Genomic DNA, 25,356 nt, shown 5'->3' on the forward strand with positions numbered 1-25,356 from the left:
AATGTCACGTGAACAAGCAAATACACAAAGACAGAATAATAAATAAAAAAGTATGCTAATTAGATAGTTTGAATTTGGAAAACATTTAGATATGTCTAAGTCAAATTGCCATAGAAAATTTAAGACATTTCATAAGTAAAAATAAGACTTTTTAAGACTTTATATGGCCTTAAATTTTACAAATCTAATTTAAGACTTTTTAAGGATCCGCGGAAACCCTGTCTTTACTCTCATGATCAACACACTGTATTCATATAAAGTTCATGTGAGTCACGTGAGATAATTCAGTGAGGAAGTGATTCACGACTCCTGTGTTCAGTCTGATTAGCCACTGATTCATTAAAACGAAGCACTTATTTTCCTGAATTAGGACACGTTGCGTTGCATGCTGAAGGGTTAGTGTGCAGTCAGCGAGGCCAACGCAAAAGACCAAAATCACAACTCAGCTAAATATATATATATATATGCAGATTCAGCAGGGCTCACTGCATTACAATACATTACAGGCATATACATTTGCCTTCACATTCACACAACATTTAAAGGCAAATCTTGAATTAGTGTGTGCATTTGGCAATAGTGTTTTTTAGGTTCCTCATCCGGAGGACCGTTCTCCTCCCATGTAAGTGTGTTTCAACACTGTTTGATTGCATGAAAGCGTAAGTCAAGGGAAGCTGAAGCACTTTAAAGCCCTACAGAGTGATCATGTGATGATGTAGTCATGTGATCATGTGATGATGTGATGATGTGTTTACCTGTGTGAGCGGGCCGCTGTGAACCGAAGCGCTGGAGTCCGCAGCACATCTCTGCTCCAGCACTGCACTGTAATCCACACTGTCAAAGTTCGTCCTCCACAACATCACCTGCAACAGGTCACATGATGAGAACAGGTCACATGATGACTGCTGTGCACACACACACACACTTCTGTGTGATCATACAGCAGAGCATCACCTGTTGATCAGAGCCTGCGGAGGCGAAGAAGTCTCCGGTCCTGGAGAAGCTCACACAGGTGGCAGGACCCTGAGAACACACCATCATTATGAGACGATCCGTAATGAAGAATATAAATGATGCTTCTCAAAGTAGTTGAAAGAATAGTTTGATGTCGTTTGCTGGTCTTATAACAGCAGCTTGGACATTCGTCTAATCATCTCCCTCAGCCCACAGTGGAGAGTCCGTCACAAACGGCTTTATCCTGCACTGTAATCTAGAAGGACGCCAGTCGTTTCCTTCTATACACACACTCCTCAGAGCCAGAGAGAACAGAAGAAACACTCGGCGTCTGGAGGAGGAAAATTACAGCGTCATGAAGACATATTGACTTAAATTTAGGCTGTACATGAGCTGAACTCAGACCAGACACGGCTAAACCAAACCACACGCTCTCTCGCACACACACACACACACACTCACTCACTCTCTCACTCACTCACTCACACACACACACACACACACACACTCACTCACTCTCTCTCACACACACTCATGCATCCTGTGCTCATGGAGTGTAAGGGTTTTGGAGTGTAACACAGTCGATGTCAAGTATCCACTCACTGAATTCACTAGTGTGTGCTAGTAATAAAGTTACAGTTGTAATCAAAATGGTTTGTTGTGTTGAGCTATTTCTATCACTTTTGTTTGATTTGTTTATTGCAAACAGATTAAAGTCTGTACATTTTGCCAATAAACCTGATTTGCAGTGGGTTGAATAATTTAGATTACAGCTGTATAGGCTACTCAACACAACAAAGACTGCAATACAGGCTTCATAGCGCAATTCATCATGGTTACTGTAAAAGCACGACTGTAACCTGATCTGAGTACTGTGTGCTGAGGCTAGAGTAAAAGCATGTGTGCTGTTGTATAAGACGAACGTGTCTCAGCCTGAAGCGGCAGAGGAAGAGATGATGGCAGATGAACATGAGGAATGTGAACTGGACGGGTCTCTTCTGATGAACACGCCTGGAACACGTACATTCACACACGTGTGCGCACATGCTCAGACACACTCTACACTGCAGCAACACCTGCACATCTGCTGTGAAACATGCTAATATCTACAGCTGAGAAGAGCCGTAACAGCTGGATCAGCGCAGACACTCGTCACATGTTAAACACTAATGTCAGGATTTACTAAAGACACGCAGAAGAAGTGAGTGACGGAAACACCGTTATTTCTGCAGTTAGTGATGCCTTTGTAGGAGTTTCCCTTTCAGACGTGATGTTTAAATGAATCATGCAACGTGATTTACTAAGGTTTGCGCTCGTCAGTTTAATGGTATTAGTGGCATCATTCACCGCCTAAAGAAAGCATGTCTTAAGCACTGATCTGGATAAATGACGGGATTCTAGCATTCTGAACTGTTCTAGTGCCATCTTACGATTCCCTACCTACAGACAGACGGAAAGAGCGTTTCAATACAAGAAACAGTAGTACATATACAAGTACATATACAAGAAACAGTAGTAAAAAAATTAAGAATAAATATTAAAAAACAAAAAAAAATTTTTTGTGGATTAACGTGCATGGATGATTGTTGACCACAAGAATAGTAACATGTGCTAATAAAGCACATGAGGTCAATTTTGATTTCATGAATTTATGCCATTTATGTTAAAGCACTTAAGTTCTATGCGGTGTGTACGGAAGTGAAATGAACTAGTTGTTAATGACGTATTTAAACTCTTATCAGGGACGCGTGTCTCTTCTGTATGTGTGCAGTGCAGGAAAACCACAGGGAAAAGATTTGTGTTGCTAGATCTTGCTCAAAATATCAAGCACATAATAAGTAAGGGATAATGTAGAGCGAGGCGGATGTTATAGCGAATACACCCTCGACAGGCTGATCTGGACCCTGACGCGAAGCGGAGGCTGAAGGGGTTGTACTCACTATAACAACCGCCTCGCTCTACATTATCCCGCTTATTACATGGCTACCTACCAAATAAATAAATAATTTGACACAAAATATTGATTTAAAAAAGGAGTTTATTGATTTAAAAACGATTGTATTGCTTCCGCTAAAGAAAATAGTCCGTTCCGTCTCTATGGTTAGAATCCTGCGTCCATGGCAACGGTATTTTATACTTAGCAACGGTGTGTTTTACTTAGCAACGGTGTGTTATACTTAGCAACGGTGTGTTATCAAGAAATAACACACCGCATTCTACATTAGAATTCAACCAAGCCATGTAATAAAGCAGAATAAATCCTTTATATTAAAATTAAGACCAAGGCTTTGTGATATTGAAAGGCCTCTGTATATCTGGAACTGACGCTATAGCAGGAGCTGGAGAGCGTCTCATTTCAAGGCCGAACAGCAGTGTTTGTGAGTGTGGACTGAACAAGAGCCTTTCAGTGGGACAGCCGTGTAGAAGATGAGGTCAGACACCAGCATCAGACCTCGGATCAGCACATCAGACTCAAACTTCAGGCCAAAACACGTCTTAGAGCAGACTTCCTCATGTGCTGCCTGTGTTTCCAGCGGTGTGTTGAGCTGAAGGCTGACAGAGGTCACGCGCTCATCCCACTGACGCTAGCAGGCGTTCGCTACACTAACGCTAACTAGGAGGCTTCAGGTCTGAGCGCTAACATGACTCACCTTCAGTATGTAGGCGTGCGCTTTAATACTCGACTGATTTAGCCAACGCTCTGCTGAAGGGAAAACACAACACCTAGTGAAGTGGCAGAGTTGGAACGAACAGATCACCTCTGTCATGTGATTCATTCATTCATATGCAGAACAACATACGCTTCAACCCATCAAGCAAAAGCATGATTCCCAAGCGCTCCATCAGCCCTGGTGCAATGCACTGCCTCTTGAGGATTAAAGTACGATGTGCATCAAGTAATAATGCAGAAGTTATAAGAGTGTATGTGTGATTTAGAGCATGAAGAAGGTTGTCTGAGAATGCACAGCAGTCGTCAGGTCAGTGTTTGCCTCGTGTCCAAAACTCTGTCTTCAGCACACAGGTTCTGGAGTGTGAGTGGAGGGTCAAGGATCAAGGGTCAGGTCCAGGATCTTCGCTGGAGATCAGGGTCAGATCAGTTGCTGGAGGTCAGGGGTCAGGGTCGGGGGTCAGGGTTAAGGTCAGGGTCAGAGGTCATTGGTGTGTACCTGATGGCCATGCAGTGTGTAGAGCAGCCGGCCTTCCAGCAGGTCCAGGATCTTGAGTGTGGAGTCGCTGGAGGTCAGGGGTCAGGGTCGCGGTCAGGATCAGGGTTCAGAGGTCAGGGTCGGGGGTCAGGGTTAAGGTCAGGGTCAGAGGTCATTGGTGTGTACCTGATGGCCGTGCAGTGTGTAGAGCAGCCGGCCTTCCAGCAGGTCCAGGATCTTGAGTGTGGAGTCGCTGGAGGTCAGGGGTCAGGGTCGTGGTCAGGATCAGGGTCCAGAGGTCAGGGTCGGGGGTCAGGGTCCAGAGGTCAGGGTCGGGGGTCAGCGTCAGAGGTCAGTGGTGTGTACCTGATGGCCGTGCAGTGTGTAGAGCAGCCGGCCCTCCAGCAGGTCCAGGATCTTGAGTGTGGAGTCGCTGAAGGTCAGGGGTCAGGGTCGCGGTCAGGATCAGTGTCCAGAGGTCAGGGTCGGGGGTCAGGGTCAGGGTCCAGAGGTCAGTGGTCAGTGGTGTGTACCTGATGGCCGTGCAGTGTGTAGAGCAGCCGACCCTCCAGCAGGTCCAGGATCTTGAGTGTGGAGTCGCTGGAGGCTGAGATGAGGAAGTTTCCAGACGGATGGAAGGAGAGGCTGTTCACCGCCGCACTATGAACTGACACACACACACTTATACCATCTGAACACTACAATCTCATTAACTACACAAGCTTGGCATCACAGACAATTACATAAAACATATTTTCCATAAAAGCTGAATCAATTGTAAAGCTTCAAATTGGACGGTTTTCAATAATAAAATGTCATTGCAGTCAAACCCAGTTTAATGTATAGAATCATATGTTTTCAAGGTAAAACGTGTTATTTTTTTTGTTGTTGTTGCAAAAATATCATGAAGTATTAATAATTCACAAATATTACATCTTTGAGGAGTCGCACCACATGACATTCAACAAACCTTGTCTTGTCATTAGGGCAAATTTGACTTATTGACCTTGCTTGGTTTTGTATGTTGTAAAGTTCAAAAGTTCTTTTAAATAAAAATAAGCAGAAGCAATTTTGTTAAAATATTTGTAAGAAATATATAATAATGTGAATTAATTTACTTTTAAATGTATTGTAAAGTTAATTGCTGATCCAAACAATATTTCCAGTTTGTTTGTTTTTTTGGTCAGTTTGCAAACTTTGGTTTAATTTTTGCAGAAGTGTTTTCATTGGTTCAGTGTGCTGGAAACCCCTGAAGACTGGACATCTGCAGCTGTTCTAGGTTTATTCCCAGTCTCGTTCTCTCTGATCTCCAGCTCTCTCGCCCTACACACGCCCCCTGCAGGCGAAGGCAGACACTGCAGGCGTCACACCCCTCACATGCCCCTCGCTGGCGAAGGCAGACACTGCAGGCGTCACACACTTCACACGCCCCCCGCAGGCGAAGGCAGACACTGCAGGCGTCACACTCACAGCTTCATCCTGGATCATCTTTATCTACACTTATATCTTCTGCATGCATTATGCATTACTGGATAATGTTATTTAACATACCCATATACAGTGGGGAGAATAAGTATTTGCTACACTGCCGATTTTGCAGGTTTTCCCACTTACAAAGCATGCAGAAGTCTGTAATTTTTATCATAGGTACTCTTCAACTGTGAGTGACGGAATCTAAAATCAAAACAAAAATCCAGAAAATCACATTGTATGATTTTAAGTAATTAATTTGCATTTTATTACATGACATAAGTATTTGATACATCAGAAAAGCAGAACTTAATATTTGGTACAGAAACCTTTGTTTGCAATTACAGAGATCACACGTTTCCTGTAGTTCTTGACCAGGTTTGCACACACACTGCAGCAGGAATTTTGGCCCACTCCTCCATACAGACCTTCTCCAGATCCTTCAGGTTTCTACAAAAAAAGCTCTATTTTTGTCTCATCAGACCACATGACTTTCTCCCATTCATCCTCTGGATCATCCAGATGGTCATTGGGAAACTTCAGACGGGCCTGGACATGCGCTGGCTTGAGAAGGGGGACCTTGCGTGCGCTGCAGGATTTTAATCCATGACGGTGTAGTGTGTTACTAATGGGTTTCTTTGAGACTGTGGTCCCAGCTCTCTTCAGGTCATTGACCAGGTCCTGCCGTGTAGTTCTGGGCTGATCCCTCACCTTCCTCATGATCATTGATGCCCCACGAGGTGAGATCTTGCATGGTGCCCCAGACCGAGGGAGATTGACCGTCATCTTGAACTTCTTCCATTTTCTAATAACTGTGCCAACAGTTGTTGCCTTCTCACCAAGCTGCTTGCCTATTGTCCTGTAGCCCATCCCAGCCTTGTGCAGGTCTACAATTGTATCCCTGATGTCCTTACACAGCTCTCTGGTCTTGGCCATTGTGGAGAGGTTGGAGTCTGTTTGATTGAGTGTATGGACAGGTGTCTTTTATACAGGTAACGAGTTCAAACAGGTGCAGTTAATACAGGTAATGAGTGGAGAACAGGAGGGCTTCTTAAAGAAAAACTAACAGGTCTGTGAGAGCCGGAATTCTTACTGGTTGGTAGGTGATCAAATACTTATGTCACGCAATAAAATGCAAATTAATCATTTAAAAATCATACAATGTGATTTTCTGGATTTTTGTTTTAGATTCCGTCACTCACAGTTGAAGAGTACCTATGATAAAAATGACAGACTTCTGCATGCTTTGTAAGTAGGAAAACTTGCAAAATCGGCAGTGTATCAAATACTTGTTCTCCCCACTGTATGTGTGTCGGCCTGCAGTGTTTGTGCTCCAGACATGAGAGACTACTTCTATACGCACAAATTTTCCATTTATTAAAGTTACATAGTTTGAAATGACAGGAAATGAGCCGTTCTCACATCGACTGACACTTTTCATATGGCCTGAAACTCCAAAAAAAACTCTATTTACACAGTTAACATTATATTTTTGCCCATTAAAATTAGTTTATGTCAGCATGAAACTGAAGTTGTGACTAAATGTATTGTGACTTGGTCTAATAAGAAAAATAAGTTAACATTTAGTTACACTTCTACAGCATCTATTAATCTCAGGTGTTAATAACATTATTATTAACTAACATTAACAAAGATTAATAAATGCTGTAAAAATATATTGATTATTGTTTGTTTATATTAGTTGAAAGATTTGTTCAATTTAGAATTAAAATTTGATGTTCATGTCTTTCTTTAGTCGAAAAGAAATGAAGGTTTTTAACGTAATGTGTGTCGCATCACAGCTAGAGCAAGACCAGCATCTGTGGTTACAAGTATATAAATGTTTATTTTGTTCTAAAATGTCGCTGGTTTGTCTAGATAAGATTCTAATTCCTCGGCTGGATCGTGTCGAGACTTTGAAGCTGCACTGAAACTCACATCTGGACCTTCCACCCGTTGGACCCCATTGAAGTCACTATATGGAGAAAAATCCTGGAATGTTTTCCTCAAAAACCTTAATTTCTTTTCCACTGAAGAAAGAAAGACATGAGCATCTTGGATGACGAGGCGGAGAGGACATTATCAGGATTTTTTTATTCTAAAGTGAACTACTCCTATTAACAAATGAGACCTTATTGTAAAGTGTTCCCGAAAAATGACTAGTTTTATTACTGATGTATTTATACAGGAGGAGATCTGAATGTAATTGGTTTAATTGCACACATGATGATGACGAGCGAGTCGAATCACAGACCTGAACGGGAATGTTCTGAATTCAACAGATTGTCAAAATGATGAGATTTGCTGCAGATCTCTGAGATACACACATACGGTGTGTTTAAACTGCTGCTTTTCATAGTAAAACTATTCACTTTCTGATATGGTGAAATGTGTACAGACCAGCAAACTCAGAAGTGGTAAAAAAAAAGGTGAAATGTTTCCGAATTAAATCCTTGTGGGGGGGGGATTTTTTTTTTTTTTTTTGGTGATTTTAACATGTAAACGAAACAATCTGGTGCAAAAGAATAAATAATAATTACAATAAAAAAAAAAAAAGGAAAAGACAACATGTGCTTCTGAAGGACATCACTGGACCCTTGCTGGACCCCCTGCAGTTTGCCTACAGAGCAAACCGGTCTGTGGATGATGTGGTCAATATGGGACTGCATTACACCCTACAACATCTGGACAAACCAGGGACCTATGCAAGGATTCTGTTCGTGGACTTTAGTTCTGCCTTCAACACCATCGTCCCATCACTGCTCCAGACCAAACTGACCCAGCTCTCTGTCCCTAGCTCCATCTGTCAATGGATCACCAGCTTTCTGACAGACAGACAACAGCTAGTCAGAATGGGCAAAATCACGTCCGACAGCCGCACCATCAGCACCGGTGCTCCACAGGGATGTGTTCTCTCACCACTGCTCTTCTCCCTGTACACAAATGACTGCACCTCTAAAGACACCTCTGTCAAGCTCCTGAAGTTTGCAGACGACACTACTGTTATCGGACTCATCCGGAACGGTGACGAGTCTGCGTACAGACAGGAGGTGGAGCAGCTGGCTCTTTGGTGCAGTTATAACAACCTGGAGCTGAACACGCTCAAAACAGTGGAGATGATCGTGGACTTCAGGAGAAACCCCCCTGCACTCCCTTCACTCACCATCATGGACAGCACTGTGACTGCAGTAGAGTCATTCAGGTTCCTGGGCACCACCATCTCTCAGGATCTGAAGTGGGACACTCACATAGACTCTATTGTGAAGAAAGCCCAACAGAGACTGTACTTCCTGCGTCAGCTGAGGAAATTCAACCTGCCACAGGAGCTGCTCGTACAGTTCTACTCAGCTGTCATCCAGTCCATCCTCTGCACTTCCATCACCGTCTGGTTCGGCTCTGCTACCAAAACCGACCTCCGTAGACTACAGCGGATAGTTCGGACTGCTGAGCGAATCACTGGCACTACCCTTCCCACACTCAAAGTACTGCACTCATCCAGAGTGAGTAAAAGGGCTCGCAAAATCACTCTGGACCCGTCACACCCAGCACACTCTCTGTTTGAACTGTTACCGTCTGGTCGACGCTACAGAGCACCGAGCACAAAAACAACCAGACACAGGAAAAGTTTCTTTCCCCAGGCCATCTACCTCATGAACACTTAAATGTTCCCCTACTGTGGAACAAACATGTGCAATACTTCCCTCAGACATTTCATTATAGCACCTTATAACTTTATATATATTTATAATTTATAATCTTTTTATTTTATTTTTTCTATATATTTTTTTTTTTTTTTTTTTTTTTTTTTTTTATTTATACCTGTTACTTGTCACTTGTCTTGTCACTTGTATTGTATGTGTACTGGAAGCTACTGTCACCAAGACAAATTCCTCGTATGCGCAAGCATACTTGGCAATAAAGCTCTTTCTGATTCTGATTCTGATTCTGAGTACGCCAGGGATGGGCATTGACACATTGATTAACTTGGGTCCTATCAGGTACAGTACATAGCAAATTGTATGTACTGTACCATGTACGGGAGGGGGGGATTTTTGGTGGTGTAAATATATTTATTCTGAAACAATATTTTCAGATTTTACATACTTAAATCTTCATATTTGTGATATTTATTTTTATAAAGAGAATATTTTTTTTTTACCTTATTAAATATATGCATCATCTTTCATGTCAAATTCTTACATTTGATCAATCAATTCAGTTATAATAATAAGACACTAAAGGACTGTTACCCATCAAATTAAATAATTTGCACTGCAAAATTACAACTGCAGTAAATAATGTTATGAGATTGATGTTTTAAAGCCACAATATGTAACTTTTTTGCTTTAAAAATAGCAAAAATCACTATATCTATGTTATATATTTTTTTTAGTTGTGTACTTACATTATCCCGACTGTTTCCAACAACTTTCAAACCAGGAGAAATTTGTAATTTAATTCGAGAAACGTCCCGTTTCTTTATTTCCGTTTTGTCGCCGTCAATGGCGTCATATCCGCGTTGTCCCTGGTTTCCGCTCGTACTGCCATGGCAACCAGAGCTATGAACCAGAGCCCTCTGATAGTAACCAAAGCGACTGACGGTAGTTCGCAATGTCTATTTGCACGCTGTTGTTGTTTCGTTCAAACATTATGGACCATGGCAAGCAGACTTTGGATACAAAAGGAGAACTAAAACGAGAATCAATATCAGCGCGGTGTTTTCGAGATGCCTAGAGCTCCCATAGACAGTATATAAACAACAGCTCCACGTCCGAGACTTCGACCGCTTCTACATGTACTTTATTAAACAGGTGAGCACATTTACATAAAACTAATCAATGTTATATAGCTCAACATGATGAAATGTTAGAATATGATCTGTATGTTATTCTAATGTTGATCTAGCTTACTGCTAGTCTCATACAGACAAACTAACACATACATTTCAACACATTCAAATGCAGTTTAGTGTGATAGTGTAATGTTAGACCAAGTGAAACAGCGCTGCGTTACCTCACAAGTTTAATTTGTCTAATAAACTGACCTGTGACTGTGAGTAGTAATTCTGCACTCGCGTGTAACGTTAGTTCGGTAGAATGAAATGTCCATATTCCTTAACGTTATATGATAGCTGATAGCTGTCTCTTAGCAATCCCGAACTGCTTCATATCACAGTCATGATAAAAGCATCGATGTATTCAGTCATCCATAAACATTATTAGATCCATAGATTAGATCGGTCGGCTTGACGTTGACGACAAGATCCATAATTCTTAGCAAATGTTGCGTCATCAAACTACGCCTTTGTTATTGTAAATAGGTTAGCGACCCCTAGTGGCGAAAAATTCCATACTGTACGTTTAAATAAATGTCTAAATAAGAAAAAATGCAATACTTCAACATGAAACAAAACCGCCAACCGCAAAAATTCGAAATGTTTTTTTTTTATTGATAACATAGGATTTAGTTTAACATAACACGACTACGGGAGCTGTTTTGCTGGATATTATCACGATTGAAAATGTTCTCTCACCCTGATAGTGCTGCAGGAGTCTGAGCTCGTGTGTGTGTGTGTGTGTGTGTGTGTGTGTGTGTGTGTGTGTGTGTGTGTGTGTCTCTCACCCTGATAGTGCTGCAGGAGTCTGAGCTCGTGTGTGTGTGTGTGTGTGTATGTGTGTGTGTGTGTGTGTGTGTGTGTGTGTGTGTGTGTGTGTGTGTGTGTGTGTGTGTGTGTGTGTGTGTGTGTGAGAGAGAGTCTCTCACCCTGATAGTGCTGCAGGAGTCTGAGCTCGTGTGTGTGTGTGTGTGTGTGTGTGTGTGTGTGTGTGTGTGTGTGTCTCTCACCCTGATAGTGCTGCAGGAGTCTGTGTGTGTGTGTGTGTGTGTGTGTGTGTGTGTGTGTGTGTGTGTGTGTGTGTGTGTGTGTGTGTGTGTGTGTGTGTGTGTGTGTGTGTGTGTGTGTGTGTCTCTCACCCTGATAGTGCTGCAGGAGTCTGTGTGAGCGAATGTCCCACACCTTCACTGTGTTGTCTGTGCCAGCCGCTGCCACACAGGTGCCACTCGGGTGAAACGCCACGGTGTTCACATACCTGAACACAAGCAGAGGAGCCTGAGTGAGTGAGTGTGTGTGTGTGTGTGTGTGTGTGTGTGTGTGTGTGTGTGTGTGTGTGTGTGTGTGTGTGTGTGTGTGTGTGTGTGTGTGTGTGTGTGTGTGTGTGTGTGTGTGTGTGTGTGTGTGTGTGCTGTGCTGTGCTCACTCACCCGCCGTGATCACAGAACGAGTGAACACACTCTCTGCTGTTCTTGTCCCACAGCTTCACTGTTCTGTCATCACTGGCAGAGACGATCAAACGCCCGTCAGGGGAAAACCTGCAGGATTCATACGACACTATTCAGATCATGTCAGAACACGTCAGAACACGCCAGAACACGCCAGAACGCGTAAGAACACGTCAGAACACACCAGAACACGTCAGAACATGTCAGAACACGCCAGAACACGCCAGAACACGCCAGAACACACCAGAACACACCACAACACGTCAGAACACGCCAGAACACGTCAGAACACGCCAGAACGTCAGAACACGTCAGAACACGCCAGAACACGCCAGAACACGTCAGAACACGCCAGAACACGCCAGAACACGTCAGAACACGTCAGAACACGCCAGAACACGTCAGAACACGCCAGAACACGTCAGAACACGTCAGAACGTCAGAACACGTCAGAACACGTCAGAACACGCCAGAACACGCCAGAACACGTCAGAACACGTCAGAACACGTCAGAACACGCCAGAACACGTCAGAACACGCCAGAACACGTCAGAACACGTCAGAACACGCCAAAACGTCAGAACACGCCAGAACACGTCAGAACACGCCAGAACACGTCAGAACACGCCAGATCACGTCAGAACACGGCAGAACACGTCAGAACACGTCAGAACACGCCAGATCACGCCAGAACACGTCAGAACACGCCAGATCACGTCAGAACACGCCAGATCACGCCAGAACACGCCAGATCACGTCAGAACACGCCAGATCACATCAGAACACACCAGATCACACCAGATCAGGCCAGATCACATCAGAACACGCCACATCACGTCAGAACACAGCAGATCATGCCAGATCACGTCAGAACACGCAAGAACACGCCAGATCACGTCAGAACACGTCAGAACACGCCAGATCACGCCAGAACAAGCCAGATCACGCCAGAACACGCCAGATCACGCCAGATCACGCCAGAACACGCCAGAACACGCCAGAACACGCCAGATCACGCCAGAACACGTCAGAACACGCCAGATCACATCAGAACACGCCAGAACACGTCAGATCACGCCAGAACACGTCAAAACACGCCAGATCACATCAGAACACGCCAGAACACGTCAGAACATGACAGAACACGCCAGATCACGTCAGAACATGCCAGAACACGCCAGAACACGTCAGATCACGTCAGAACACGCCAGATCACGTCAGAACACGCCAGATCACGTCAGAAAATGCCAGAACACGTGAGAACACGCCAGATCACGCCAGAACACACCAGATCACGTCAGAACACGCCAGATCACGCCAGATCACGTCAGAACATGTCAGAATATGCCAGAACACGTCAGATCACGTCAGAATACGCCAGAACACGCCAGAACACGTCAGAATACACCATAACACGCCAGAACACGTCAGATCACGTCACTGAACAGACTTTACAGTAAGTGTACATTTCCTATTTTTTCACAGCATTTATTATTCATACTTTAACATTTAGCCTACTAGCACATTTTCATAAAGCTGTATCGGTTAACATTAGTTAATACAGTGAGAACTAACATGAATTAACAATAAACAATTGTTTTATTATTAACTAACATTAAAAAATATATACATTCTGTTAAGAAATATATTCCTCGATTTAGCTAACAAGATGAGACCTTACTGTAACGTGCTTCCAGTGATAATTTGTCTAAAAACAATATAAAAAAGCTTTTTGTGGCGTGACTCTCATTTTAAAACACACAAATCATATTTTTTCCAGTCATCTGTTTGGTCAGATATAATTATAGTAGTATAAATGAGATGGGTTAGGGTTAGCTGAATGTGGTTCACACACTGATCTGTTCCCAGTATTACTCCTTGACGGCGAGTTAGTGATTAGTGACCAGTGATTAGTGAACAGTGATCAGTGAACAGTGAAAAGTGATTAGTGGACAGTACCTAGCGCACCGCACCCAGTTGATGTGCTGGTTGAGGGAGAAGAGGAACTTCTGGCGATGGACGGTCCAGACTTTGATGCTCTTGTCATCAGATGCGGTGACGAGTGTCTGACCATCACTGGAGAAGCTCACGCTGCGCACCGTTCCTGTATGAGCCCTGAACACCGTGGACTCGCCTTTCCTGAACACAACACACACACATCACATCTAAACACACACACTTCTTATAGTTTTCCTTCTATAAAAAAGCTTTTTTCGGTTTCCCAGTGTCTATTAGTTTTTGATTAATATATCAAAACACACTATCATTCAAAAGTCTGGGCTAAGATTGTTTGTATTCATCAAGGACGCATTTAACTGATCAAAAGTGACATTAAAGACATTTATAATGTTACAAAAGATACATTTGAGATTGTCTAGGGAATTAATGAAATAAGCTCATGTTACTCATTATGAAAACTGTTGTGTTATTAAATAAGGAGCTCAAGATGAGCTTCAGATCTGGTCCAGATCTCCAGTTTATCTGGAGGCGGATCTCAGTGTAAAGCATCGGACAGATGATGAGACTCAGACAACATGATTATTATCAGTTATTTCTGTCCCAACACCCACATGCACATCTCACCGGCTGAGAGAAGAGGCTTATAGGAGCATTAGTCACTGGCAGAACAGAAGGCTTGAAGAGCATATGAGCCTCATAAAGATCATCCGTGTAATAAACATTACAGGGACTCGTGTGGAAACAACATGAAACTAGAACAGGAAACTAAACGTGTGCAAAGACCAGACATGCGCATGTTTGAGGCACACGCACTACATGATTCAGTCCAGCCCTGCAGGATTCAGAGAAACTACTGAATAATAACTAAATAAACGAATATTTGAATACAATATTCCTGAAAAATGTCCCTCCCTAGACGGGACTCTCTGACACTTCAGGACTTCAGCTTAAAAAAACTCTCCAAACAGATATGACATTATTAATAGACTTTTTGCCTGTTGACATGAACATATTGGATCATGGGTAGGATGTGATAAATGTAATTCGGTCATTCGGTGTCAAATCAGACCAATTATAGAAACTTACTCTGCTAAAACGTTTGATTTTGTTAATATTTACTTTGAATAAAGACATAAATAGTGATGAAAGTCAAAATATTAAATGTTATGGATGAATATTTATTGAGTAACACAATAAGTATCAGCTGTGTGCAAATTCAATAATCTGCAGATGGAGCTGTATATCTAATATTGAGATTATATTGCGTTATATTGAGATAATACTGAGATTATATTGAGTTATATTGAGCTAATATTGAGATATATTAAGATAATATTGAGATAATATTGAGATTGAGATTATTTTGAGATATATTGAAATATATAGAGATATATCGAGATGTTTTGAGATTATATAGAGATATAAGAAGACTCACACGCTGGGCACCCAGAGCCGCACCGTCTTGTCTCGGGAGGTTGAGCCCAGCAGATGACCAGAGGGTATATTTAGATTATATTGAGATTATATTGAGATATATTGAGATTATATTGATATATATTGAGATGTATTTAGTTGTATTGAAATTATATTGAGATATATTGAGATTATGAGATATATTGAGATTATATTGAAATATATTGAGATTATGAGATATATTGAGATTATATTGAGATACTATTGAGATTATATTGAGATATATTGAGATTATATTGAGATACTATTGAGATTATATTGAGATATATTGAGATTATATTGAGATATATTGAGATTATATTGAGATTATATTGAGATATATTGAGATATATTGAGATTATATTGAGATTATATTGAGATTATATTGAGATATATCGAGATGTTTTGAGATCACACTCACACGCTGGGCACCCAGAGCCGCACCGTCTTGTCTTGGGAGGTTGAGCCCAGCAGATGACCGGAGGGTATATTTAGATTATATTGAGATTTCTTGAGATTATATTGAGATATATTGAGATATATTGAGATTATATTGAGAATATATTGAGATTATATTGAGATTATACTGAGATTATACTGAGATTATATTGAGCTATATTTTGATATATTGAGACTCACACGCTGGGTACCCAGAGGCGCACTGTCTTGTCTCGGGAGGCTGAGGCCAGCAGATGACCGGAGGGTATATTGAGATATATTGAGATTATGTTGAGATATATTGAGACTCACACACTGGGCACCCAGAGCCGGACCGTCTTGTCTCGGGAGGCTGAGGCCAGCAGATGACCGGAGGGTATATTGAGATTATATTGAGATTATATTGAGATATATTGAGATTATATTGAGATATATTGAGACTCACACACTGGGCACCCAGAGCCGGACCGTCTTGTCTCGGGAGGCTGAGGCCAGCAGATGACCGGAGGGTATATTGAGATATATTGAGATTATGTTGAGATATATTGACACTCACACGCTGGGCACCCAGAGCCGGACCGTCTTGTCTCGGGAGGCTGAGGCCAGCAGATGACCGGAGGGTATATTGAGATATATTGAGATTATACTGAGATATACTGAGATTATATTAAGATTATGTTGAGATTATGTTGAGATATATTGACACTCACACGCTGGGCACCCAGAGGCGCACCGTCTTGTCTCGGGAGGCTGAGGCCAGCAGATGACCAGAGGGAGAGAACTCAACACTCGTCACTGCATCCTTGTGTCCCACAAACCTGTAGGCCCTCGTCTGAGGCTTCATGTTCCAGATCATCACACACGCGTCCATGGAGCCTGAGGCTGAGAGGAACACACACACCCACACAAACACACACTCACATGAGGCTGAGAGAAACAGTGGGGACCAGTTAAACTCAGCATGAAAGAGAAGCTGCGCTGTTCTGCCACAATAACAAATGTGGGCGGGGCTTGATTGTGTCCATGGGGAATTGATTGGATGGTTGTGGTTTGCTATTGACTGAGCTCCTGTGAGTGACAGGTTGCCCTGCCCTCTCTAAGCAGTGTGTGTGTGTGTGTGTGTGTGTGTGTGTGTGTGTGTGTGTGTGTGTAGAGTGTGTGAGCAGTGTGTGTGTGTAGAGTGTGTGTGTAGAGTGTGTGTGAGACCAGGTGTCAGGTACTCTTGCTCCACTCTATGCATTTAGAATAAACATTGCAATATTCCATTTTTAAAAAAGAATTGTCAATTGTGATTTCATGGTGACTTTAACTCCTACAATTACAAGAAAGCATCAGTATTTTATCCAGGTATTTCTTTTACTTATCAACCACATAACCTGCTGTGCACTATATTATAACTGTATATATATGGATGTCACTGTGACTGAACATCGATAAGCATTGACTCTCTACCATTATCTGCACTACATCCTTTTTTTTTAAAACACTGTCTTTATTGATTTTAGAAACAAAAAAACTAAAAAACTACAAACAGTTATACTAAATAAAACAATGGTAGGCATCATTAATATCATGATGTGGTGATGATCAGGTTACACTGACAATAAAATATTTGGTTCAGCTTCCTTCAAAAATCCTATTAAGGGATTCCATACTTTGAAAAAACTTTTCAGGTTTTCCCTTAGTAATATATTTCCAAAGCCAAACAATGAGACAATTCCTGTAACCATTGTTTAAAATTAGGGCTTTCTGTGTTTTTCCACTGGCGAGCGACTACAGGTTTAGCTTGTAATAAGCAGAAGATCAACATTTTCTTACCAGAGCTAGTTAAAGTTAAAGTTACAGGGAAAATATTTAAAGGAGACATATCATGCTTTTAAATCGTTCCTTTTTACATATAAATCATACATTTGTAGTCTATATAAAGCGGAACTGCAATGCTTGGGTCTGAATTCCTCATTATTATAGCTCCACAGGCCCCTTTTCTACCCCTTTTCTGATGTGCGTCTGAGAGCAACTCGTTTTGGTGCGGTCTCTTTAAATGCAAATGAGACACTTCATACCCCGCCCCCTCTCTAGGTTGCAGAGGCGACACTCGGTTCAACTCCACCCCGTTCAGCCATTTTTGTAGTTTGATAGCAGAGATACGATTATCTAGCGGCACAGATACTTTTTATTCACACGTTATTAACAAAATGTCAACAACGGAAGACTTGTCCATCCAGCCTTACATGTTCGAGCCAGAGTCGGAGCCGGAGCGAGATGAAAATGAAGACGACGAACCTGCAGAACAACGTCTTCATATGTATGTATGTATCGCAATGGTGTGTTACTGTATTTACACATGAAATTTTGGTCTTCCGACCTTTTACCACCGTGTCGATTTATTTTGATTAATATGTGCGAGGGAGAGAGAGCAAGACAGCGTCTAGTTTGGAGACGGTGAAGTCTTGTTTACACTTTCGCCTGGCTCCGGAGAGAGAGAGAGAGAGTGCGCGTGACCGGGTCTCTCTCTCTCTCTGCTCGTTCTTTCAGTTAAACATGCGCCCTGTCACAAGCGCAGCAGTTCATCTACATTAGACGGTGTAATGAAGCGTGTGGGTTACTACATTCAACAACCGAACATTTTAACTTACCCTCACGTAACTTCTGCATCCTTTAGCTTGGACTACAAAATTGCAGCGAGAAATAAAAATGGCGGATTGCTGGAAGTGTTGGGCCGGAAGTCGATGTCCTTATTTGGCAGTTCCGCTGCAAATACTGTGACGTAATAGTTGAAAAAACGTCATAGATGACAGAAAAATCTGAACCGGTTGAAAAATATGACCAAAACAGAATATAAAGATATCAACGAAGCACCTGAAGAGAATAATTTCAACTTTTCTGTACTTCTAAACACTCCAAATATACAACAAAATGCATTTAAGGGCTAAAAAAGTGGATTTAGCATGATATGTCCCCTTTAATATACAAAGTAGGACATTTGAGGACATTGTGTTTCACAACCGGTGATGAAAAGTTTAAAACCTTTTCCAGGAAGAGTTGAAACAGGGGACACTTCCTTAAGCAATGATATAAAGTTCCTATTTCTAGGTTGCATTTTATTCATTGATTGGGAATTCTGGGATTAAATTGATGTAGTAATTCTGGAGTTGTAATCCAGCGGTTCTGCAGAAGTTTTAACCAGGTATTAATTGTCTGGATTTGGGCTACAGCCTAACCCAATGCTGAGAAACTGTTTCTTATTTTTACAGTCCTTATGCGTATGGGTCTTATTACTCACACTGTGCCCTGTAGTGTGTGTGTGTGTGTGTGTGTGTGTGTGTGTGTGTGTGTGTGTGTGTGTGTGTGTGTGTGTGTGTGTGTGTGTGTGTGTTCTCGTGCCCTGTAGTGTGTGTCGTCTTTACTCCAGTGTGTGTGTTCTCGTGCCCTGTAGTGTGTGTCGTCTTTACTCCAGTGTGTGTGTTCTCGTGCCCTGTAGTGTGTGTCGTCTGTACTCCAGTGTGTGTCGTCTGTACTCCAGTGTGTGTCGTCTTTACTTCAGTGTGTGTGTTCTCGTGCCCTGTAGTGTGTGTCGTCTGTACTCCAGTGTGTGTCGTCTTTACTTCAGTGTGTGTGTTCTCGTGCCCTGTAGTGTGTGTCGTCTTTACTCCAGTGTGTGTGTTCTCGTGCCCTGTAGTGTGTGTCGTCTTTACTTCAGTGTGTGTGTTCTCGTGCCTTGTAGTGTGTGTCGTCTTTACTCCAGTGTGTGTGTTCTCGTGCCATGTAGTGTGTGTCGTCTTTCCTCCAGTGTGTCGTCTTTACTCCAGTGTGTGTTCTCGTGCCCTGTAGTGTGTGTCGTCTTTACTCCAGTGTGTGTGTTCTCGTGACCTGTAGTGTCTGTCGTCTTTACTCCAGTGTGTGTGTTCTCGTGGCCTGTAGTGTGTGTCGTCTTTACTCCAGTGTGTGTGTTCTCGTGACCTGTAGTGTGTGTCGTCTTTACTCCAGTGTGTGTTCTCGTGCCCTGTAGTGTGTGTCGTCTTTACTCCAGTGTGTGTGTTCTCGTGACCTGTAGTGTCTGTCGTCTTTACTCCAGTGTGTGTGTTCTCGTGCCCTGTAGTGTGTGTCGTCTTTACTCCAGTGTGTCGTCTTTACTCCAGTGTGTGTGTTCTCGTGCCCTGTAGTGTGTGTCGTCTTTACTCCAGTGTGTCGTCTTTACTCCAGTGTGTGTGTTCTCGTGACCTGTAGTGTGTGTCGTCTTTACTCCAGTGTGTGTGTTCTCGTGCCATGTAGTGTGTGTCGTCTTTACTCCAGTGTGTGTGTTCTCGTGACCTGTGGTGTGTGTCGTCTTTACTCCAGTGTGTGTGTTCTCGTGCCCTGTAGTGTGTGTCGTCTTTACTCCAGTGTGTGTGTGTTCTCGTGCCATGTAGTGTGTGTTCTCGTGCCCTGTAGTGTGTGTTCTCGTGCCCTGTAGTGTGTGTCGTCTTTACTCCAGTGTGTGTGTTCTCGTGCCATGTAGTGTGTGTCGTCTTTACTCCAGTGTGTCGTCTTTACTCCAGTGTGTGTGTTCTCGTGCCCTGTAGTGTGTGTCGTCTTTACTCCAGTGTGTCGTCTTTACTCCAGTGTGTGTGTTCTCGTGACCTGTAGTGTGTGTCGTCTTTACTCCAGTGTGTGTGTTCTCGTGCCATGTAGTGTGTGTCGTCTTTACTCCAGTGTGTCGTCTTTACTCCAGTGTGTGTGTTCTCGTGACCTGTGGTGTGTGTCGTCTTTACTCCAGTGTGTGTGTTCTCGTGCCCTGTAGTGTGTGTCGTCTTTACTCCAGTGTGTGTGTGTTCTCGTGCCATGTAGTGTGTGTCGTCTTTACTCCAGTGTGTCGTCTTTACTCCAGTGTGTGTGTTCTCGTGACCTGTAGTGTGTGTCGTCTTTACTCCAGTGTGTGTGTTCTCGTGCCCTGTAGTGTGTGTCGTCTTTACTCCAGTGTGTGTGTTCTCGTGACCTGTAGTGTGTGTCGTCTTTACTCCAGTGTGTGTGTTGTCTTTACTCCAGTGTGTGTGTTCTCGTGCCCTGTAGTGTGTCGTCTTTACTCCAGTGTGTGTGTTCTCGTGACCTGTAGTGTGTCGTCTTTACTCCAGTGTGTGTGTGTCGTCTTTACTCCAGTGTGTATGTTCTCGTGCCCTGTAGTGTGTGTCGTCTTTACTCCAGTGTGTGTGTCGTCTTTACTCCAGTGTGTGTGTCGTCTTTACTCCAGTGTGTGTGTCGTCTTTACTCCAGTGTGTGTGTTCTCGTGCCCTGTAGTGTGTGTCGTCTGTACTCCAGTGTGTGTGTTCTCGTGACCTGTAGTGTGTGTCGTCTGTACTCCAGTGTGTGTGTTCTCGTGCCCTGTAGTGTGTGTCGTCTGTACTCCAGTGTGTGTGTTCTCGTGCCCTGTAGTGTGTGTCGTCTGTACTCCAGTGTGTGTGTTCTCGTGCCCTGTAGTGTGTGTCGTCTTTACTCCAGTGTGTGTCGTCTTTACTCCAGTGTGTGTGTGTCGTCTTTACTCCAGTGTGTATGTTCTCGTGCCCTGTAGTGTGTGTCGTCTTTACTCCAGTGTGTGTGTGTTCTCGTGCCCTGTAGTGTGTGTCGTCTTTACTCCAGTGTGTGTGTCGTCTTTACTCCAGTGTGTGTGTGTCGTCTTTACTCCAGTGTGTGTGTCGTCTTTACTCCAGTGTGTGTGTCGTCTTTACTCCAGTGTGTGTGTTCTCGTGACCTGTAGTGTGTGTCGTCTTTACTCCAGTGTGTGTGTCGTCTTTACTCCAGTGTGTGTGTGTCGTCTTTACTCCAGTGTGTGTGTCGTCTTTACTCCAGTGTGTGTGTTCTCGTGACCTGTAGTGTGTGTCGTCTTTACTCCAGTGTGTGTGTCGTCTTTACTCCAGTGTGTGTGTGTCGTCTTTACTCCAGTGTGTGTGTGTCGTCTTTACTCCAGTGTGTATGTTCTCGTGCCCTGTAGTGTGTGTCGTCTTTACTCCAGTGTGTGTGTGTTCTCGTGCCCTGTAGTGTGTGTCGTCTGTACTCCAGTGTGTGTGTTCTCGTGACCTGTAGTGTGTGTCGTCTTTACTCCAGTGTGTGTGTCGTCTTTACTCCAGTGTGTGTGTCGTCTTTACTCCAGTGTGTGTGTCGTCTTTACTCCAGTGTGTGTGTTCTCGTGCCCTGTAGTGTGTGTCGTCTGTACTCCAGTGTGTGTGTTCTCGTGCCCTGTAGTGTGTGTCGTCTTTACTCCAGTGTGTGTGTTCTCGTGCCCTGTAGTGTGTGTCGTCTGCACTCCAGTGTGTGTGTCGTCTTTACTCCAGTGTGTGTCGTCTTTACTCCAGTGTGTGTTAGTGTTGTCAAAAATATCGATATTTCGATAAATATCGATACTGAAATATCTGAACGGTACCAATACTAATGTCCCGAAGTATCGATACTCCCATACTAGCCGAGCTGTCACTTTAACTTCTCTCCAAAGGCGCGTTGACAAACACCACACGTGACCGCACTCGTCTCATTCGCTCTGGTTAAATAGCAAAAGTGAAGTGAATGGAAAGATGGCGAGTGCGGCGCCCTCGCGACCGGCTTTGGTTGATAAAGAACACCGCGAGCGGACATGTCGGAGAATAGCGCGGACACGCGCTTCACACTGCAAGCGGGCTGCAGGCACCCAAAAGATTGTTTGGCTATCAATATCCCTCACATCACTCATTTTTTTTAATTCTGAAAACAGACTTGACGAACAAGCTCCAGGGGGACCATTTAGCAACATGTACCTGCTACTCACCATCAATGGGTCACCTCTTTCTGAATTCCCCTATAACTAACTGTAACTTCCCATGTAACTTCTCATTTTAACTTTTCTGAAACATTAACCAAGATGACCTAGTATTGTTGTTATTAGTGTGTTGTCTCGTTTTTCCACTGTAATTCTTAAAGTTAAAATAATCTGATTGAGGAATCTTAGAAGTAAATATTTTAACTGTGGTCAAATGTAAATGAACTTGTGCCTATTTAACTTTATTGAAAAAAATATTATTTAATTCTGCAATTTGCCTTCATTAGCGATTATCATCAATTTGATTACACAGATATAATTAAACTAAACTGAGCTAGACAATGACATCTCTGAATTCAATAATGAAATGCCTTTAACTGAAAATTTAATGTTTAATCTTATTATTATACATTACTGACACTCTATCCTCCAATTTGATACTGTTAAGTGCTTTGACACAATCTGTATTGTTAAAAGCACTATATAAATAAAGGTGACTTGACTTGACTTCATGTCGATCGAGTGAGCATTGTTTTTGCGTGTGATGCACACACGTTTGTGTTTAAATCTATTCATCAAATAACGTTAATGTATTCACCAGAATTTATGACCGATAAACAATGCATTTGTTACAGTATATTTTAATCTTTGATAACAGTAGGTAATAAAAATACAATGGCTCATATAGAAAAAATATGAACAGATAGAACTGTGTGTTCCTGTAGTGTGTGAAGTGTGTGTTCCTGTAGTGTGTGTGAAGTGTGTGTTCCTGTAGTGTGTGTGAAGTGTGTGTTCCTGTAGTGTGTGTGAAGTGTGTGTTCCTGTAGTGTGTGTGAAGTGTGTGTTCCTGTAGTGTGTGAAGTGTGTGTTCCTGTAGTGTGTGTGAAGTGTGTGTTCCTGTAATGTGTGTGTGAAGTGTGTGTTCCTGTAGTGTGTGTAAGAAGTGTGTGTTCCTGTAGTGTGTGTGTGTTCCTGTAGTGTGTGTTCCTGTAGTGTGTGAAGTGTAGTGTGTGTGAAGTGTGTGTGAAGTGTAGTGAGTGTGAAGTGTGTGTTCCTGTAGTGTGTGTGTGAAGTGTGTGTTCCTATAGTGTGTGTTCCTGTAGTGTGTGTGAAGTGTGTGTGTTCCTGTAGTGTGTGTGTGAAGTGTGTGTTCCTGTAGTGTGTGTGTGAAGTGTGTGTTCCTGTAGTGTGTGTGAAGTGTGTGTTCCTGTAGTGTGTGTGAAGTGTGTGTTCCTTTAGTGTGTGTGAAGTGTGTGTTCCTGTAGTGTGTGTGAAGTGTGTGTTCCTGTAGTGTGTGTGAAGTGTGTGTTCCTGTAGTGTGTGTGAAGTGTGTGTTCCTGTAGTGTGTGAAGTGTGTGTTCCTGTAGTGTGTGAAGTGTGTGTTCCTGTAGTGTGTGTGAAGTGTGTGTTCCTGTAGTGTGTGTGTGAAGTGTTTGTTCCTGTAGTGTGTGTGGGAAGTGTGTGTTCCTGTAGTGTGTGTGTGAAGTGTGTGTTCCTGTAGTGTGTGTTCCTGTAGTGTGTGTTCCTGTAGTGTGTGAAGTGTAGTGTGTGTGAAGTGTGTGTGAAGTGTAGTGTGTGTGAAGCGTGTGTTCCTGTAGTGTGTGTGTGAAGTGTGTGTTCCTATAGTGTGTGTTCCTGTAGTGTGTGTGAAGTGTGTGTGTTCCTGTAGTGTGTGTAAAGTGTGTGTTCCTGTAGTGTGTGTGTGAAGTGTGTGTTCCTGTAGTGTGTGTGAAGTGTGTGTTCCTGTAGTGTGTGTGAAGTGTGTGTTCCTTTAGTGTGTGTTCCTATAGTGTGTGTGTGAAGTGTGTGTTCCTGTAGTGTGTGTGAAGTGTGTGTTCCTGTAGTGTGTGTGAAGTGTGTGTTCCTGTAGTGTGTGTGTGTGTGTGTGTGTGTGTGTGTGTGTGTGTGTGTGTGTGTGTGTGTGTGTGTGTGTGTGTGTGTAGTGTGTGTGTGTGTGTGTGTGTGTGTGTGTGTGTGTGTGTGTGTGTGTAGTGTGTGTGTGTGTAGTGTGTGTTCCTATAGTGTGCAGGGCTCGCAAAATCGCTTTTGTTTTCCAGTCGGGCCACCAAACTGCATAACCGGCCTGCCCGACAAAGAGAGAGTGTGTGTGTGTGTGTGTGTGTGTGTGTGTGTGTGTGTGTGTAGTGTGTGTGTGTGTGTGTGTGTGTGTGTGTGTGTGTGTGTGTGTGTGTGTGTGTGTGTGTGTGTGTGTGTAGTGTGTGTGTGTGTAGTGTGTGTTCCTATAGTGTGCAGGGCTCGCAAAATCGCTTTTGTTTTCCAGTCGGGCCACCAAACTGCATAACCGGCCTGCCCGACAAAGAGAGAGTGATGGATAGAGTGAGAGTAAAGTGAGAGCAGGTGTTGACACATAATCTACTGCCGCTGACATGGGTTTAAAGCTATTTCTTATCCTTTTTTTGGCCCTCAAATGCACATATCAGAGAAATAAAAAATGTTAACCCCCTAATAAACATAAATGTAGGACCTCTTTGATTATAATGCCCTGTCTACGGCCCTGTATTAGGAATAAGATCAATAATGAATGTGTGCATGCATATTGTGAATGAATTTAATAAACTTAGTTAGGCTACCTAGCTTTCCTAGTAGCTTTCAGTAAATGAACGAGAAAATGATTCATAAATCATCCTATCAGTTGACCCTATGTTTACTTTCTTCACTGACAGACAAAAATGAAAAGCCTATATCAGTCAAAGCTCAGCTTTAGGAGGAGAAGAGACAGCAAGAGAAAAACAAAGAGAAAAAGAGTGTGATGCTGATGAGGTGAGAAAAATAATCAGCTGTGTTACATGGTTTTAAAAAGCTATTAATTGTTCTAAAAAAAAATTGGCCATCAAAACATCTTAAAATGCACATATGTAGATCAGAGAAATCAAC

The 25,356-nt window shown here is 42.8% G+C and overlaps 1 protein-coding gene across 4 annotated transcripts in view; it reads right to left on the reverse strand.

Moving 5' to 3' along the window:
• The window catches only part of poc1a (POC1 centriolar protein A), a 145,548-nt gene that overhangs the window by 109,004 nt on the left and 11,188 nt on the right, over positions 1 to 25,356 (reverse strand). For all 4 annotated transcript variants that reach the window (XR_014201842.1, XR_014201843.1, XM_082155065.1 and 1 more), the window contains exons 3-9: positions 16,409 to 16,580; positions 13,809 to 13,988; positions 11,832 to 11,939; positions 11,544 to 11,659; positions 4,634 to 4,767; positions 955 to 1,023; positions 756 to 863 (exon numbers count right to left, since the gene is read on the reverse strand). Coding sequence is in view for 2 of the 4 variants with exons in the window: in XM_082155065.1 (XP_082011191.1) it covers positions 756 to 863; positions 955 to 1,023; positions 4,634 to 4,767; positions 11,544 to 11,659; positions 11,832 to 11,939; positions 13,809 to 13,988; positions 16,409 to 16,580 (887 nt within the window). In the remaining 2 variants the exon portion in view is untranslated. The remainder of the gene's footprint in view (positions 1 to 755; positions 864 to 954; positions 1,024 to 4,633; positions 4,768 to 11,543; positions 11,660 to 11,831; positions 11,940 to 13,808; positions 13,989 to 16,408; positions 16,581 to 25,356) is intronic.

This window comes from Leuciscus leuciscus (genome assembly GCF_965113295.1).
Source record: "Leuciscus leuciscus genome assembly, chromosome: 23".
NCBI classification, from domain to species: domain Eukaryota; kingdom Metazoa; phylum Chordata; class Actinopteri; order Cypriniformes; family Leuciscidae; genus Leuciscus; species Leuciscus leuciscus.